The 17,584-nt window shown below is 45.3% G+C and overlaps 1 protein-coding gene and 1 long non-coding RNA gene across 2 annotated transcripts; one reads left to right on the top strand and one right to left on the bottom strand.

The window, feature by feature from the left end:
• Nucleotides 1–1,947: 1,947 nt before the first annotated feature.
• On the top strand, nucleotides 1,948–4,460 carry LOC149751051 (uncharacterized). The gene is made up of 2 exons (XR_016398834.1): nucleotides 1,948–3,418; nucleotides 4,286–4,460. It is a non-coding gene; the product is annotated as an uncharacterized LOC149751051 (long non-coding RNA).
• A 1,673-nt stretch (nucleotides 4,461–6,133) lies between these two features.
• LOC103695993 (putative protein phosphatase 2C 34) lies at nucleotides 6,134–17,165 on the bottom strand. Its single transcript, XM_088713178.2, has 5 exons — nucleotides 16,496–17,165; nucleotides 15,595–15,885; nucleotides 7,837–7,954; nucleotides 7,449–7,672; nucleotides 6,134–6,461 (listed from the first exon to the last, which is right to left on the bottom strand). The coding sequence occupies exons 1-5, from the start codon at nucleotides 16,736–16,738 to the stop codon at nucleotides 6,273–6,275; spliced, it is 1,065 nt and encodes a 354-aa protein (XP_088569304.2). The 5' UTR covers nucleotides 16,739–17,165; the 3' UTR covers nucleotides 6,134–6,272.
• Between the last annotated feature and the right edge of the window lie 419 nt (nucleotides 17,166–17,584).

Below are 17,584 nucleotides of genomic sequence, written 5' to 3'. Positions count from 1 at the left end.
GAGTACGGTCGTAGTAGGTGGCTGACAAGGGTAGACCTTGAGCATCAGGATTTTTCTAGGTCGGAGGTCTCGAGGTCGGATGTCTTGAGGTCGGGCGTTCCGAGGTCGGACGTTCCGAGGCCGGACGTCGACTTTGGCTGTTCAGGGTCGGCGATTGTGCGGCTTCTTGGGGGCATTCGTGTCACTTGGGGGGAAAAATCTTATTCCCCCAACAGGCGATGAATGAAAACATGCATTTCATTAAATTATTTTATGCTTTTGCATGCTTAAAGCAGGATAAAGTGAAAGTTGTTATGAGTGCTACATTTCTTGAATTTTTTGCTAAGAAGGTTAAGACCACCAATCAATTCATTGATCTAATGTGATGATTTGTCAAAGCCTTCATTGTTCCTCATGCTACCTGAGCAAGAGGTTCAATAAAAAAAACCTACCGCAGAGATGGTTGAAAGAAGTGCTATTTTATTTTTTTTCATGTTTAAAGCAAGACATCTAGAATGAAGATGTACCTTTTTTCTCTTTTTTTTGATGGTTGAATGGAGATGCACCTTTGTTATGGCATAAACAATACCGCCATGACTTGAAGGGTAATTAGTTCCCTTTTTTTTTTCCCCCTTAGGTGAATCAAAAGGTGACATACACCTCATGAAAAGGCACGTGGAAAAGACTTGTGATGGTTCAATAATTAATGACTTCAATATCTTTTCCATGCACCTTTGCATTCTGCTAGTGGAAATAGGGTTTTAGGCGGCACACTTAATGATTATAGACCTTTAATCAACATTTACCGCTTCAGATTTATATACAATATTTTTTACTCACATACTACTTTTACCGAACAATATCCAAGTCATCATCCGACTTGGTACAAACCATAATAAAACCAAAGCACCCACCCACTTTTAAAATGCTCCTCTGTTTTATCTTCCATCGACCGGCACCAACTTAAATACTGTGGTTTCTCTAAACCTTGCTACTTCCACTGACTGCATCCAAGATAGCCGGAAGGAGAAACTTCCGGCCACCGGCACCATAAACATTAAAACTTGCGCCGCTCCGTGTATCAATCATCAACTTGCCCGGGTATTCTGGGTAGGCTCCGGCGCCGAAGATCCCGGCGAATGCCGTTGAAGCCTCCAATGGTGCACGCTGATCCCCTTGGTAGACTGGTAGGACCCATCGCGGAACGGGTTTGTGAAGGCCCCTGCAACGACTGCCGCCACGTTCATGACCATCCTGTAATGTCCGGGCCCAATACAGACCGGGCCCAATACTGTAGGGCCCAGTTGAATAGTATTGGGCCAGGGAGGGGTTAGCAGGCCACACTGGCCCAAGATGGCAATAATCTCCCGCCTGAGGGCTGAAAAGACAAGACCACCAGATGGCCAACGGAGAAACCCCCACCGGCATGCAAAACAGGAGCCCGCCACCTCCTCCCCCTCGGCAAATGAGCTGTGAGCTGGCCTGAGGAGGAGGGGCAGCTGGTGGCTCCCGGAGCAATGAGGAAGGAGAGAACGCCACCTCTCCTTTGGGGTCAAGTCATAAGCCCTGTATTTAAAACCCCTAAGATTTGCTAACCCGAATTGAATGTACCCTCCCTAAACCTCTAACCCTCTGGATTTACTGCACCAGAGAGCCAAGCCTTGGAGCTGGAGGCGGAAGGGACCCTGCAGCCCTAGGAGAGGAAGGAGGGAGTTTGCCGAGACGGAGATACTGCCCAACTCCAGTCAACCGAATCAAGGTAAGGCTCTGTAAGTAGGTCTCTAGGCAAGGACAGGGTGGAGGTACCCCTCTGTGGGGTATTCTCCCCTCTGTTTCACTGAAGAAACAGAGGGGAGGAGACTGGCACAAAGAGGAGTAGACCGGCACGGGAGAGAAAAACAGGAGGAGGGCCGCGGGCCGGACCCACGGACTGCGGGTCGGACCAACAGGCCACAGGCCGGCCTGAGAACGGCCCAAGCCGAGCCCAACGCCACCCGGGCCGAGCCCAGCCGGACTCGGCCTGCGGGTGACAGGCCCCGGTCATGGCTGCCCTAGGGCTGAGGGGCAGCCAAGGGCCGCCGGGTCTGCCGTGCCGGCGACCAACGCGGCCTCAAGGCCGCCAGCCCCAGCCGAGCCCCACCTCTCCGCCGGCCGAGAGGTGGTGGCGTGACTCCCACAAGAAAAAGGGGGGAGAAGGAAACAGAAGAAGAAAGACAAAAAAAAAAAATATTAAAATACTTACCTCGGGCCACGGCCTTACCTAGCCGTGGTCGGAGCCGGTGAAGACCCCCGGAGGAGGTCCGGCCTCGATCTCACCTCCCGGCCCTTCCCCTCTTCTCCGGCAGCACTTCGGAGAAGGGAAGAAGGGGCCGGCCTCCCGCCGCCGTTGCCGAGGGAGGAGCACCCTTTTCGGCCGGTGGATCGGGGGGCGCTGCATCCCCCGGTCGTCCGCGAAGGAGAGAAGGCGGTCGGGAAGGGGCTTCGGCCGGAGCGGGAGGGGACCGGAGGTGGAGGAGGCCGGAAAGGGTTTCAGTGGAAAGCGGGGGAGACGAAGAGACCGGGGAGAAGAGAGAGGGGCGAACGAAAGAGGCCGAAGCCTCTAGAACCTGAGAAAGACCCTTAACGGGTCTGCTTAGCGGGTCGGATCCGAGTCCGGATCCGAAACCCGTTAGGCCCAAATAATTTTAATTAGCTGGGTTAAATCCAAGTGGACCCGAATTCTAAAATGGGCTAACCTTAATTTAGGTTAAGCACGGGTTCAATTGGGTCCGCACCCAATTCAAATTAAATTATTTTACTGGGCTCGGGCTGGCCTTAGACCGAGCCCAAAATTGGACCCACTCTAATTAAGCTAAGTACAAAGGACCCAATTGGTCCCTAGAGGCCAATTAAACTTGAATCTAAGCCCAATTAAATTGGGCTAAGTCTGGACGGGCCCAAACTGCAAATTGGGTCAAATCCGAACCGAAGTAAGCCCAGATTGATTTGGGTCCGAACCCAATTAAGCTGGATTAGATCCAGCAGACCCAATTGATTATGAATCAGGCCCAATTCAAGCCCAATTCAACTGACAAAAGGTCGAATTGACCTTGGGCTAACCTTGACTCAGGCCCAAATGAGCCACATTGACCCAATCAGAGGACCCAATTGGCTAGAAAAGGTTGGACCCAATTATAAACGAGGCCCAATCCTTTAATTAAAAAAAAAAAAAAACCCAATCAACCCATGTGGACCCAATCTGGTTTTAAATCGAACCCCAAAGGCTTCAAATTGGACTTGGGCTAAATCCTTAGATGGGATCCAAGCAAGTAAGTTCATAGTATGATGAACTAAGAGATGTTATAATAAATGAATGGGGAATAATGTAAACCCTATGATGTTGTTTTAGGTGATTAAGGATTTGTCACCTGGACTTGAGCAATTTGGAAAGCGAATTGAAGTAAGTAATCTGTCTTAATCCTATCGTAGATCTTGTATTACGTTTTATAAGATGAACCAGTGTTTTTTTTATACAATTTGAATTGTATGCATGATTAGTGAAGAATGTAAGTAACCTGTTCTAATCCTGTTTTGGATCATGTCATGTTATTAATGTTTCCTCAGCATTTCTTTTAAGTATATATGTTTCATGCTTGATATGTTACAATGCATAAGTAACTTGCATGAACCCAGAAGCTATGGCTATGTATGCAACATGATGATACTGATATTTTAATCATGCATGTAAGTTTATAAAGTCTTAGCTAGCCCAGAGGCACTATAATGGGCTCAAAGATGCTACTGAGAATGACTGAGCCGCCAGTGGCTGAATAGTAACTGAGCTTGCCCCGCCAGTGGCTGAATAGTAACTGAGCTGCCCCGCCAGTGGCTGAATAGTAACTGAGCCTGCCCCGCCAGTGGCTGAATTGGAATTGGGCCTGCCCCGCCAGTGGCTGAATAGTAACTGAGCTTGCCCCGCCAGTGGCTGAATAGTAACTGAGCCTGCCCCGCCAGTGGCTGAATAGTAACTGAGCTGGCCCCGCCAGTGGTCGAGTCTGACTTCGCAGTAGCATCCGAGAGAAAAAGGACAACGGCATGCCGGGGGCACGGTTTCATATGCATATATTATGAAAATTTTTGTGATTTGCACTACTGCTTTGTTTAAATCGCATACTTATTGTGCCATGATGATTATTAGATGAATATGCATGTCAGCTTCTCAAATCCTGCATAAACATGGTTACCATTATGTTCGATCCGGTAAGATTATGTATGATTACTTACTGAGCCGTGTAGCTCATATCCGTTCATTTACTTTTTCTTTCAGATCCTTACCACTGATAGCTGCCAGAGACACGTTAATTTGGTATCAGGGCTTCTTTCTTTTGGGGTAAAGCAAGTATACTTTTGTGTACATAAACTACATAGAAGCTCTGTATTTGGGTACTGACCAGCATGTTGTACTAAGAATGCTTTCATATGAAAAGATTCGGTTGGTTTGACTACCCTGTTACCCAGGTATGAGGCTGCGTGCTATTGTGGGCGGTAGTCGGCAATAGCACGGCCGTGTCACGGATCCGGGTCCGGGGCGTGACATCAGTGGCGGCCTCGGTGGCCCCTAGGCCGGCCGGGCGAACGGCCATACGCATAAGCCTTGGGCACTGATTGCCGGGGTTGCCTGGGCCTGTTAGAATAATTTTAAAATATGGGCTTATACTGATTGCGTATTTTTGTTTTATAAAACGGATTAGACGTATGGCTCAGAATGGTACTATGGTTAAGCCCAATATGATGTGCGATCATTTTGTTTTATAGGCTTTGGTGCACCTTGGATGTATAGGATTGAGTCCTATTTAATGTGGTAATTTTGGTATGTAGGCCAGGCAACCCAATTAGGGTTTTGGAGCCTTTAATGGGAAGGCTCTCTTATATTTCATATGGTTGATAGCTTGCCCAATTGACGGCTATCTTTTGTGAGGAGCAAGAAAGGAAAGATCCAGCCGCTATTATTCCAGATGATTGAAGAACGTATTCAATATATCTTCTGCAGGTATATTTTTCAAACTTGAATATGGTATTATTGTGATTCTAAATTTTAGCATGTTATTATTTATGACTTACAGGGCCATGATGGCATAACCGCTCGACAGTGACGTCGGAGGCCGTGAGGACTAAGTAGATGCCGCTGGGGTCGAAGGGGAAGATGTGTTTGGCCATGGAAGTTTTCACCAAGTTGGCTGAATTTACCCGGTTGAGATATTTTCCAAGGGAGTATGAAGCATCGAAGGTGTGGCCTGCGAGGTTGACGGTGACCGAGGCCGGCTTTCCGGTCGAGTCTTCGTATTGCTGGATGGTAGCCTACCATGGAGAGTTGTGGTTTTAAAGGCGGCAAAGAAGTTGGAGGTGGCGGCCTTATGGTTGGGGGAGAAGGATCCATACCATGTGAGGTGGAGGTTGATGGCCCAAGAGGCCACATGAAGATGGGGGTATAGCTAGGAAAGCAAAGCTTATGAGAAGGAGGATGCCCCTCCCCCCATCCCTCCTCTTTTTATTTTTATTTATTATTATTATTATTATTATTTTATTTTTGCTCAAAACAGATGCTTCATATAGTATGTGTACGGATATATCCAATAAAATCAAAATACAACAGCTCGCAGAATGTCAGTGGCAACTTCTCCTCCTTGGACCAAAGGGTGTACCCTCAATAGTAGGCCACGTAGGCAGCCATCTAATCAGCCGCCCCATGAGCTTCTCTGAATACATACTTGGCTGAGACCCCATCCGCGCCTGCGATTCTTTGGAGATCGGCGGTTCCAAAACTAGGAATACAAGCGAAGAACAAGGAGAAAGGGACAGAATAATGGATGAAAGGGCGATGACCTGAGTGTAGGAACTTTAAACCATGTTCTTCGAAGTGAGCAAATTGTAAATCCAATAAAGCTCAGACAATTCTTGCATCACGATCTCCAGCTAGCCTGGCCACACCATCATTGGTGATCTGTAGTTTATTAGGTGTTTGATTCGACCAAGTTTTTTTGTTATTCCACCATGTTTTACTTCCAAAGTCATCCCTTTTGGCCAAAATCATCCTTTAGCACCATTTGAAATAGCTGCTCGATCATGATAGCCACCTATGAAGCTGGGAGATGCTAATCATTACAACCATTTGAAATACCTGCTCAATCCTTCAGCACCATTTGTTATTCCACCTGATCCTACTGACCATACTATCATTAATATATCTAACTATTTAAAATGATGTTTGCTAACAGCTTGACCCTTAATGCTCTGCATAAGATGCTAACAGAGCATCAACATACTGAGGGTGGTGAAGAATCAAAGAAGAGACATATGGCTGAACAGTCATCCACTGCTATTCCTCTCCTCTTGCGCTTCCATGCTCGAACAGCATGCTCCACAAGCCATTTTGCCGATTTTCCTCTTTCCCTGCTTGAGGACACTATCTGCACAGCTTCTTGGTTGGAAATAACATCCCAAACCTGAAACATTATAGGACTGGCATGTGAGAGGAATTTGGATAGGAAAAACTTTGTCATAAACCCAACCAAAATGATCATATTATGGATGCAAAGCACATAGGCAAATCATATTGATATTAGAGATTTTGTACAAGTTATTGCAAGATGAACTCTGACCTATTATAAGAATATATATATATATATATATATATATATATATATATATATAGATATATATATATAGATAGATAGATATATGTACAGATGTATGTACATATATATATAGATCTATATAGATATATACATGTATGTACATATATACATGTATGTATGTATGTATGTATGTATGTATGTATGTATAGATGTATACATGTATAGATGTATATATGTACATGTATACATGTATAGATGTATCTATATATATATATATATATATATATGTATGTATACATGTACATGTGTATATGTGTACATGTATATGTGTACATGTATATGTGTACATGTATATGTGTGTGTGTGTGTGTGTGTGTGTGTGTTTGAATTACAATATCTAATACCAATATGTGCTGCAATCTGAAAAATTGTGTACTGAAAAGAAGGCTTGTTAGAGATAATTTCATGCATTTTACTAGAGGGATGTTTTTTTCTCCCCTTATTTTTTTTAGAAAAAAATCGAAACATGGCAGTTTCATTGCTTCACTTTGCAGAGTAAACTAAAGCATCCAAATCTCTAGCCTATATAACCTAAAGACAAAGTTATTCAAAGAAGCAAAGCAATAGAAACAAACAAAGACCAGTACTGATGTTTAATACATGTCTTTCTCAGTTTAACAAATTTACCAATAATTCTTCTAGATATGCATAGTCCTGTACATTGAGTTTTATTGATTAATCAGTCATTGTAAGGTATACCAAGAAGAAAATATTATTTCAACCTCTGTAACAGATGCTTAGATAAAGGAACAGCAGAATTTCATCAAATGAAATTATCATGCTGACTGCACATACCCCATCTGTTGCAAGCACGATGAACTGATCTCTATTGGTTATTCTCCTTTGAGTGACTTCAGGCACAGAAATCAGCCCATAATCTTTAACACAGTAGTCTCCAAATGCTCTTGACATTGCCAACCCTGGTGTTTCTCCATTTGGTAGCCATACCCTGTGTACGCCTGGCTCATCATGCAAACAAAATACACAGCCCTTGCAACGAGTTATGCGCTCAGCCTCCTCTGAGATCAGCAAGAATAGATATATTAACCATGGAATGAAATTAAATGTAATAGTTTTAGAGTTCATGATCAGTTTTGAGTGAATTGTATATCCTTGTTAAGATTTTGAAAATCAGGTGGAGCCCATACTTTTTATTGTAAATGTATAAAAAACAGAAACTTACGAGGCAAATTTGGTTTAAAATCAATGGTAAGTTGTACAGGAACCAAGCTGCCATCTTCTGCAGTTGTTGCCAACACAGCACGAGAATCACCAACATTCGCAATTACCATGAGTTCACCCTAACAAGGAATCAACAGGTAGAAGCTTCAAGCCAGTGCTGATAGAACTTGAATAAGTTCAATATATATGCTTAAGTAGATATGGTAACTATCTTTATTACATGAAGTTAAGATCTCAGTTTACCTGGAACATATAGCCAATAGAATAGTATATGGACAACCTCATGAGTTCATTTATATTTAATTATTTCACTTCTAGTCCGCCTCGGACTTAATCATTTGGTTATTTTTGCTTTTGAGTCCTTGATGTTAATTTTATTTCAGCATAGCCTTGCTCGGGCTAGCCGACTTGGCCTTTATTAGAATCGCTTTGGGTTTAGTTGTTTCTTGAATTCAATTAGATCAAGTCAAGTTAAGGGGTCAGGTAGCCACCTATAAATAGATGTGGTGAGCACCTATTTCAGCATGCAAAAATAAATTGAAAGGCTTTTGCCCTAGCTCTCTTCCCTTCTCTCTTCTCTTCTTGCGACGCCTTCCCCTCTCCCTAGGCCGCCGTCCAAGGCCGCCGCCCCCTCCTTCATCCGGTTGCACCACCTCTGTCCCGAGAGGCCAGCCACCTTCTCCCTCTTCTTCCTCTCCTCCTTGATCCCTTCCAGCCTCTACAAACAACTCCATCCCGTCGGATTATCAGCCCGTCCTTCCCTACGTAGTCATCAGTCGGAGGCTGATATCTCAAGATCCCGACGTCCTCTCTAGACCCACGACCTACCGCTGGAAAGCTAATGCGGATATCTACAACATATCCAAAATTGAGATCGATCTGACGGACGGATCTTCGGAAATTGTGTCTGCAATCAGGTCGAAACCACCCTTCCAGAAATCAAGAAGAGTCAAGAATCTTGAGATACGGATCAAATTCTATCGGATCGCATCAATTTGGTATCAGAGCAGTTCAATCATTGGCCTTGGAAGATGGTGAATACCCGCTCTACAACCTCGAAGCAGCAAGAAGCGGCATCTTCAAGGGGCGTCGACCCACATCACGAAGGCTCATGATCACCCGCAGCCTCGGCGGACCTGAGACCCGATCTTGATTCCACCGACCGTCTCTTGGAGTTCTTGCGTGGGAATCAAACAACTATGCAGCAGAGCCAACAACAATTGATGGAGAAGATGGATACCACGCAACGCCATATCGAGATGATGTTGCAACTATTGCTAAATCAGCGGCAAGAAACTCCACCGGGGGGAGCTCCGCGTCGGACCCGGGTGGAATCTCCGGCCCCTACCCGTGGACGACCAGGACGGAGGGGACCCCCTCCTCGTGAGCCTCTCCTTCCCAACCCACCAGAGGAGATGCGGCTGGACCAAGGAGAAGATCGACCTAGACCTCGACCCGAGCTCATACCGATTGGCGCACGCGCTAGGGCTCGGGGGATGAGCCCGATTGGCATCGACGATGGGTCGGATATGGAGGATGATCCCATCCAGAATTTTCAGATGAGGAACCAGCGTGTGGGGGAGTACCCACGCCGAGGATATGAACGAGATCGGGACCGTAATGGAGATCGAGAGGGAGGAAATCGCGGACTGACTCTTAGGCTGAAATTTCCCAAGTTTAAAGATGGCGATCCTCTCGATTGGGTGTATCGAGCTGAGCGGTTCTTTCACTACCATGGCACAGCGGAGGGCATATGCCGAGGCATCACTTTGACGATCCAGGGCAGCCAATTCAAGCTCGATCTCTATCCGTTGGCATTACGAGGAGCTGATTTGGTCCTTGGTACGCAGTGGCTGCAGAGTCTTGGCCCGGTTACATTCGACTTCGCCGAGATGTGGGTGACTTTCAGACGGAGCGGACGGCGAGTTAGATTGGATGGCATTCGGCCTAGCCCAAGGGCTGCACTTCAGCCCCTAGTCGGCTTGCCCGGACCCGGCGCGCACAGCTACTTGATGCAGCTCTGATCTCTGTCGACGGAGACCACGACGGAGGCAGGTATACCTACTGATTTGGTTGCTCTCTTACAGGGGTTCGCAGATTTATTTGAGGAGCCTCATGGTCTTCCACCCGAGAGGAAGCACGATCATCACATAGAGATTGTACCGGGAGCAGAACCGGCGAATGTGAGGCCTTACCGCTACCCGCACGTTCAGAAGGAGGAGATTTCAAAGATGGTACGAGAGATGTTGGAGAGCGGCATCATTCAGCCCAGTAGAAGCTCATATTCGTCGCCGGTGCTGCTGGTACATAAGAAGGACGGGACGTGGCGATTCTGCGTCGACTACCGGGCACTTAACGCGATCACCGTTAAGGATCGGTATCCGATTCCAGTCATAGAGGAGCTGTTGGATGAGCTTGTTGGTGCGGACTACTTCAGCAAACTTGATCTCCGTGCCGGATACCACCAGATCCGTGTCAGGCCCGAAGATGTGCACAAGACGGCGTTTCGGACACACGATGGCTATTATGAGTTCCGGGTGATGCCGTTCGGCCTCACCAATGCACCAGCGACGTTTCAGGGGCTCATGAATGACATATTCGGACCATTACTACGACGGTATGTCCTTGTATTCTTCGATGACATACTGGTTTACAGTCGTTCATGGCAGGAGCACCTAGAGCACTTGGAGGAAGTGCTGAAAATTCTGCGCAGAAATCAATTGAAGGTAAAGCGATCCAAGTGCCTATGGGCCGAGCCGAAGGTCGAGTACCTAGGCCATGTCATCTCTGCTGCAGGTGTGGAGCCGGACCAAGCAAAGATACATTGCATGACCGAGTGGCCGCTACCCAAGAACCAAAAGGAGCTGCGAGGATTTTTGGGCCTAACCGGTTATTACCGCCGGTTTGTGGAGGGATATGGAAAGATCGCCGCGCCACTGACCCTGCTGCTGCGAAAGGGCGAGTTTAGATGGACCGAGGCAGCGACGGAAGCGTTCGAGAAGCTCAAGGAAGCCATGACGACGGCCCCGGTTTTGGCGCTATCCGATTTCGCCAAACCGTTTGTAGTCGAGTGCGATGCTTCCGGTGCTGGCATTGGTGCTGTTTTGATGCAGGAGGGACGGCCAATTGCTTTCATGAGCAAGGCGTTGTCCCCTAGGACCCGCTCGCTGTCCACATATGAGAGGGAGATGATGGCGGTCATCCATGCAGTCACAAAGTGGAGGCCGTACCTTATCGGCCGTCGATTCATCGTTCGGACTGATCAGCAGAGCCTTCCATTTTTTCTTGAGCAGCGCATACAAACTCCAGCCCAGCAGAGGTGGGTGTCGAAGCTTCTCGGCTACGACTATGAAATAGTGTACAAAAAGGGCGCAGAAAATCGAGTGGCGGATGCACTATCGCGCCAACCCGAGTCCGGCGAGTTGGCGGCTTTGACTACGCCGGTTTTTCCTTTTATTTCAAACTTGAGGACCGCCACATGCCGGGATCCGGACCTAGTACAGATCCAGAGGGAGTTGGCAGCAGACCCGAGCAGTCATCCCGAGATGGAGGACCGAGATGGGTTGATTCTGGACCATGGGTTGATCCGCGTGCCCACTGATTCAGCCACGCGGCAGGTATTGATCCAGCACTTCCATGATACTCCTTTTGCTGGACACGAGGGATTTTTCAGGACTTACAAGAGGCTGAGCCAGAGCTGTACGTGGGTAGGCATGAAGGCAGCAGTCAGAGCTTATGTACAGCAATGCGATGTGTGCCAAAGGGCGAAGGCGGATTCACTGCGACCTGCGGGTCTACTTCAGCCTTTACCGATTCCTGATCAGGTTTGGGAGGATGTGTCGATGGACTTCATTGAGGGGCTGCCATTAGTTCGAGGGTACTTAGTGATCATGGTCGTTGTGGACCGCCTCAGCAAGTATGCCCACTTTTCGGCGCTCGCACATCCATTTTCTACTCAACGGGTGACAGAGGTCTACATACAGGACATTGCTCGATTACATGGTATGCCTCGGACTATTGTTTCTGATCGTGACCGCATTTTTGTTAGCGCATTCTGGCAGGCTTACTTCAAACAGCAAGGGACGAAGCTTGCCATGAGCTCGGCTTACTACCCTCAGACCGATGGGCAGACGGAGGTGGTAAACCGCTGCATCGAGCAGTACTTGCGCTGTATGATTGGTGATCGGCTCCGAGAGTGGCTTTCTTATTTACCTTGGGCCGAGTATTCGTACAACACCGCTTTCCACTCAGCCATAGGGATGACACCCTTTGAGGCGGTGTATGGACGAGTACCACCGACGCTGCGAGTTTATGATCCACTGTCACATGCGGACCGAACAGAGGCAGATTTTGAGCTCTTAGACTGTGATGCTACCTTACGGCGGTTAAAGTTCCACATAACGACTGTGCAGAACAGGATGAAGCAGCTGCATGATCGGAAGCATAGAGATCCAGTATATGAGGTGGGCGACTGGGTATACGTCAAGGTGCAGCCTTATCGACAGTTGACACTGCGGCCTATGGCGAACCAGAAGCTCTCTCATCGCTTCTACGGGCCCTTTCAGATATTGGAGCGCATTGGACCCATGGCATATCGCTTGGACTTGCCGACTACATCGAGAGTTCATCCGGTATTCCACATGTCGCTTCTGAGGGCCCGGCTTGGACCCAAGACATCTGTCGGCCCAATCATACATGAGCCACCGGAGGATGAGGTAGTGGAGCCGGTTCGAGTGCTGGCGAAGCGCAGAATACGAGTAGAAGGACGACTGGAAACCCAGATACTAGTGGAGTGGCTGGGGAGAGCAGCAGACCAGGCCACATGGGAGTTTGAGACTGAGATACTTGATCGTTTCCCTGACTTCCGACCTTGAGGACAAGGTTAAGGGAAGCGTGGTGGAGTGATGCGGTTGGATCCACTAGACCGCCTCGGACCTAATCATTTGGTTATTTTTGCTTTTGAGTCCTTAATGTTAATTTTATTTCAGCATAGCCTTGCTCGGGCTAGCCGACTTGGCCTTTATTAGAATCGCTTTGGGTTTAGTTGTTTCTTGAATTCAATTAGATCAAGTCAAGGGGTCAGGTAGCCACCTATAAATAGATGTGGTGAGCACCTATTTCAGCATGCAAAAATTAATTGAAAGACTTTTGCCCTAGCTCTCTTCCCTTCTCTCTTCTCTTCTTGCGACGCCTTCCCCCTCTCCCTAGGCCGCCGTCCAAGGCCGCCGCCCCCTCCTTCATCCGGCTGCACCACCTCTGTCCCGAGAGGCCAGCCACCTTCTCCCTCTTCTTCCTCTCCTCCTTGATCCCTTCCAGCCTCTACAAACAACTCCATCCCGTCGGATTATCAGCCCGTCCTTCCCTACGTAGTCATCAGTCGGAGGCTGATATCTCAAGATCCCGACGTCCTCTCTAGACCCACGACCTACCGCTGGAAAGCTAACGCGGAGATCTACAACATATCCAAAATTGAGATCGATCTGACGGACGGATCTTCGAAAATTGTGTCTGCAATCAGATCGGAACCACCCTTCCAGAAATCAAGAAGAGTCAAGAATCTTGAGATACGGATCAAATTCTATCGGATCGCATCAATATGGTAACTATCTTTATTACATGAAGTTAAGATCTCAGTTTGCCTGGAACATATAGCCAATAGAATAGTATATGGACAACCTCATGAGTTCATTTATATTTAATTATTTCACTTCTAGTCAAGAAATAAGAAACCATCCGATTATTTGCATTTTCTACTCAAGAAGAAGAAAAAAGAATAGGGCAAATACTGATTGACCAAGAAACTAATTAACTTGGAAGAAGCTCGGATATTTGTGCAAGTAGATGCTGCTGATTGACATTAGGAGGCTGTTTGATTGACAAGTTTTACTAAAATGAATTTTACAAAGATAGTTATTTGGTTGTTCTCCATGAAATCTGTTTTGCCAGAGCTGGTAAGTCACAAATCCTAGAAAATGAGTTTTATGAAAAACAGCCGCCCCCTCTATTTTTCAGAAAGCACTTTAAATAAATCATGTTTCGCAATTATCTGTTTTAGAAACCTCATAGACAACCAAACAATCCATAAGTGTGGTTATTCACAAAGCATCATTGAGAACAAATAAATAAGAAACATTGGTAAGATAGGATGGAAAGAATACGGAAAATGGTCAGTTCCTAAAAAGTAGCATGACAGATGAGCAATCTAATGAATTGATGTGGCCTCCCCTTCTCTCTCAAAGAAGAAGAAGAGGAAGAAGAAAGAAAGAAATGACAGATGAGCTACAAGATAGGCACCAAAAGGGAAAGAATCCCCAATTCATCAAAGTGTTCAGTTTCTACCATTTCAAAAAGCTGCAGTCTTCCTGCTGTTGTTTGATCATGAACCTGTTATACCTCCTGATATCTTTTGACAACTCAGCACTCTTAGCTTTGCAACTCTCATCTTCGAACCTCCATTATTTTGATCTGTGATATATTTATTGCTGTCTTTTACAAATTTTTCTTCATTCTCGAAGACATGATTTTGAGACAACACATTAAAGGTACTTCTCCAATTCATCCTATCTATTTTTAGATTTCCAATCTTCCCTTTATTCTGTTATATAATTTATCCAAGAGGGGGAAAATTATCCATGAGGATGCATTGGCATCAAGTTTGACTGGACTTCATTTAGATCTCTATTCCCAATAAAATTTACATTCCAAATATCCTATTTCTAGTTCTACCAAATTTAGACCCGTATCAAGAAAACAAAATGCCACACAGCATTCAAGCTTATTATTGTCTTGATAAGTATAAATCTATCATTTGCAAATATTGTCGACTGGAGGTCTCCTAATTATCAATAGTTGGGTGAGTTATGATAGCCTTCTCCTAGGTGGAAGGTTCTTGACCTTGAAAGGGGTATGTGGCAGCAATTACACACTATCAGTTTGTTTTACAAGTGGCTTCAATATGTCAGTTGGAATGCATAGGTTAGTGGTGAATACTTTACTATGTGCGCTACTCAAAATCTCCTTCTCGTATGCTCTTCAAGGTTAACTGATCTCCTCCTGTGGAGAAAACCTTAATTCTAGTTACTTCATCTATAACAATGGCTAACAAAATAAGGGCCTCAGTCAGATCCTGCTGCAATCTGGACTACAGTACACAAAAAAAAAAAAAAAATTGCACAAGATAACTAGAAAAATCTTAGAGGAGTTTGTGCCATCAACTTGGTTGGTCATATTTGGTGCTTTGCAAGACTTGCAGTTTTATAACTATAAAAGACTGGTCAACACAATTCTTCTCATAAATTTTTGAGTTTGCATGCAAGTGCTGGGTAAGTATATATCTTCATCCTGCAGTTCAATATCATCTATCATGGATGAAGAAAGTTTGTATTTCTGTTCCTATTAGTTCTTCGTATGGTTTTTTCTATCTAGAAATTTCAGACAAGGTGAGATACTCCATAATCCTTGCCATACATTCAAATTATAACGTCTGCTAATCTGAAACTTATTCCTAAAACAAATCTCATAAATACCAGAAATTCGCACTTGAAGCTATACAACACTGACTGTATAGAGTTGTTGAGAAAATACTAATACCAAAAGTAACTCAGCAATGCAACTTTTTTCTACTCAGTTACATATTGTGTACCCAAAGAAATCCAGTTCTGTCATATAGTATACGAAAAAATTAGAGTAATAAGATAACGTTCTGCTTCACTGTGAGAATCGCCTAAGTAACAGGCTTATAAGTTAAATTGGTAATTACCTGTTTGACGATCGTCAATGCAGTGGTTCCACTATGGAAGGAATCCAGCCTGCGATGCTTCTCAAGCTCCTTGTCTACGGTAGCGCAAGTGCTAAGATAGGATTGCTTCCAAATGTCAAACTGACAAAGGTTTTTATCAGCTACCAGAGCAGCCAGAGCAAGAGCCTCCTGCCAGTTACAAAGTAGAGATGGAGGAAGGGATTTTCGAACCGCTTTTGACACATAATGCCCCCAAGGACCATGGCCATCAAATATGCCGCAAAAGATCATGTCTTCTTGGCATCCGAATTCCTACGAACAAGATTAAACCATGTCCAACTAGGGAACTCAAACAAATATAGAATCAGTAAAAAGAACAAGATGGCAAGCGGAAATTTATAAGCAAAGAACGTACTATTACTTTCACAAAAAAACAAAAACTGCACACAAATGAAGTAGACCAAATGCAAAACTCATCAGAAATTCTCTTTTTTCAAATCTGAAACACATTGGTTTTACCAAATCTGTTACGTCTAGATTATTCCAATCACAAGAATCAACTCAAAGTTCCGTCAGAATCCTATTATTATCTGAAAGACATTCATAAAAATTTATGTTTCAAAAAGAAAGAAAAAAAAGAAATAGATGTTCATGAAAGTTTGGTTAATTTTAATCCTCCATCCTTCTCCCCAGAAGGGAAAAAAAAATCCTTATTCCTAATTTTACTACAAGTCTAGATTCCTATAGAAGATCAACAACCAAATGGAAGGTACGTTGAAGAATTTAAGATTAACTAAATCAAGGAAAACCCAGATTAAATGATAACAGATGTTAACAAAAAAGAACAATAACACAGTGAACTCGATTTAGGACTTCGCCTATCCTATATATAAGGGAGAGAAAGAGAAAAAAACAAAGATACCTCCCACACAATAGAACAATCCTGATTCACTCCCTTCTCCCCTCTCCGCGAGAACACCGACACGAAGCTGTTCGACCCCTCGCCCCCTACCGTGCCCGACGACTTGAGAATCATGTCATTCTTCTTCGCCTCCCTCGCGAGCTCATCCGCCGCCTCCCTCCCACAGTCGATCCCTGAGAACTTCCCCCTTCCTGAATACAGAGACTTTGCCAATCCATTGAACAACGACAACAGGTGCCGCATTAGTCCCAATCCAGAATCCAACCACAACCCAATTTGCCAAGCTAACAAACTTCACAACCTCGACCGCATCTCCCTCCTCGTATATGAGTTTTGGAAGGTAAAAGGAGAATCTTTTGAATCTTGGATTGAAGTAATTGCGATCAAGAGGCTTGAAGAAAGGCTAGATTTTCGGTAGAAATTTGGTCTTGTTGGCCCAAATCCAACGCCGGGAACCATGGCAAACTCCAGAGAGCTTCTCTCGTTCTCTAGAGAACAGTCCGAATTGCTTCCACTCCATTATTCATGCTCTATAAACTCTTATATCCTTTCACATTCTTATTCTACCGGCGGTGCGGTCACCACGTTGGCGAAACTAGCGGGATGAAGAGGCGGGAAGAAGAGAGGGCATTTTGGGAAAGAAATAGCTTCCCACGTGGTGATCATGCGATGGATACGGTGATACGGTTGCATTGACTTTTGTCGTATCAAGAAAGTATCGAGGCAATCGTGCGGTCAGAATTGCCCCATTGGATTTAAGTGGGACCCATCTAAGAGGAACTTGGCGAGTTGGCGTGCGGGTACCGGGTAATAGCTCTCGGTCGCAAGGGTCGGCCCAATAAATTCCGGTATTTTTTTTGGGGCAAAATTGAGAGAAGTTGGTGCTCATTTTGTTCTGCTTGTTGAATTCCCATTCAGAATTCCTAATGTGCTCTGCCATTCAAACCACTCGTTTCTCAATATCCTTTTTGTTGTTTGAGAGTTTTGAGTTGACTGATAAGTCCACATTATGAGCCATTGCTTATAGGCTCAGTTTCCCACCAAACTACCTAAAGTATACACTCACTTTTGGTGCTGGCTTTGATGGTG

Source organism: Phoenix dactylifera, chromosome 17 (genome assembly GCF_051530095.1).
Source record: "Phoenix dactylifera cultivar Ajwa chromosome 17, Ajwa_hap1_PhDact_Kaust_v1.1, whole genome shotgun sequence".
Classification (NCBI taxonomy): Eukaryota; Viridiplantae; Streptophyta; class Magnoliopsida; order Arecales; family Arecaceae; genus Phoenix; species Phoenix dactylifera.
Note: the sequence above shows the minus strand (reverse complement) of the source record. Positions and strands in the feature narration are given on the sequence as shown.

Coding starts and splice junctions, on each gene's coding strand:
- LOC103695993 (XM_088713178.2), bottom strand. CDS start 16,738: ATGCGGCACCTGTTGTCGTTGTTCAATGGATTGGCAAAGTCTCTGTAT. Junction 15,886..16,495: donor ATTGTTCTATTGTGTGGGAG/GTATCTTTGTTT, acceptor TCTTGTTCGTAG/GAATTCGGATGCCAAGAAGA. Junction 6,462..7,448: donor TCGTGCTTGCAACAGATGGG/GTATGTGCAGTC, acceptor ATAATGTTTCAG/GTTTGGGATGTTATTTCCAA.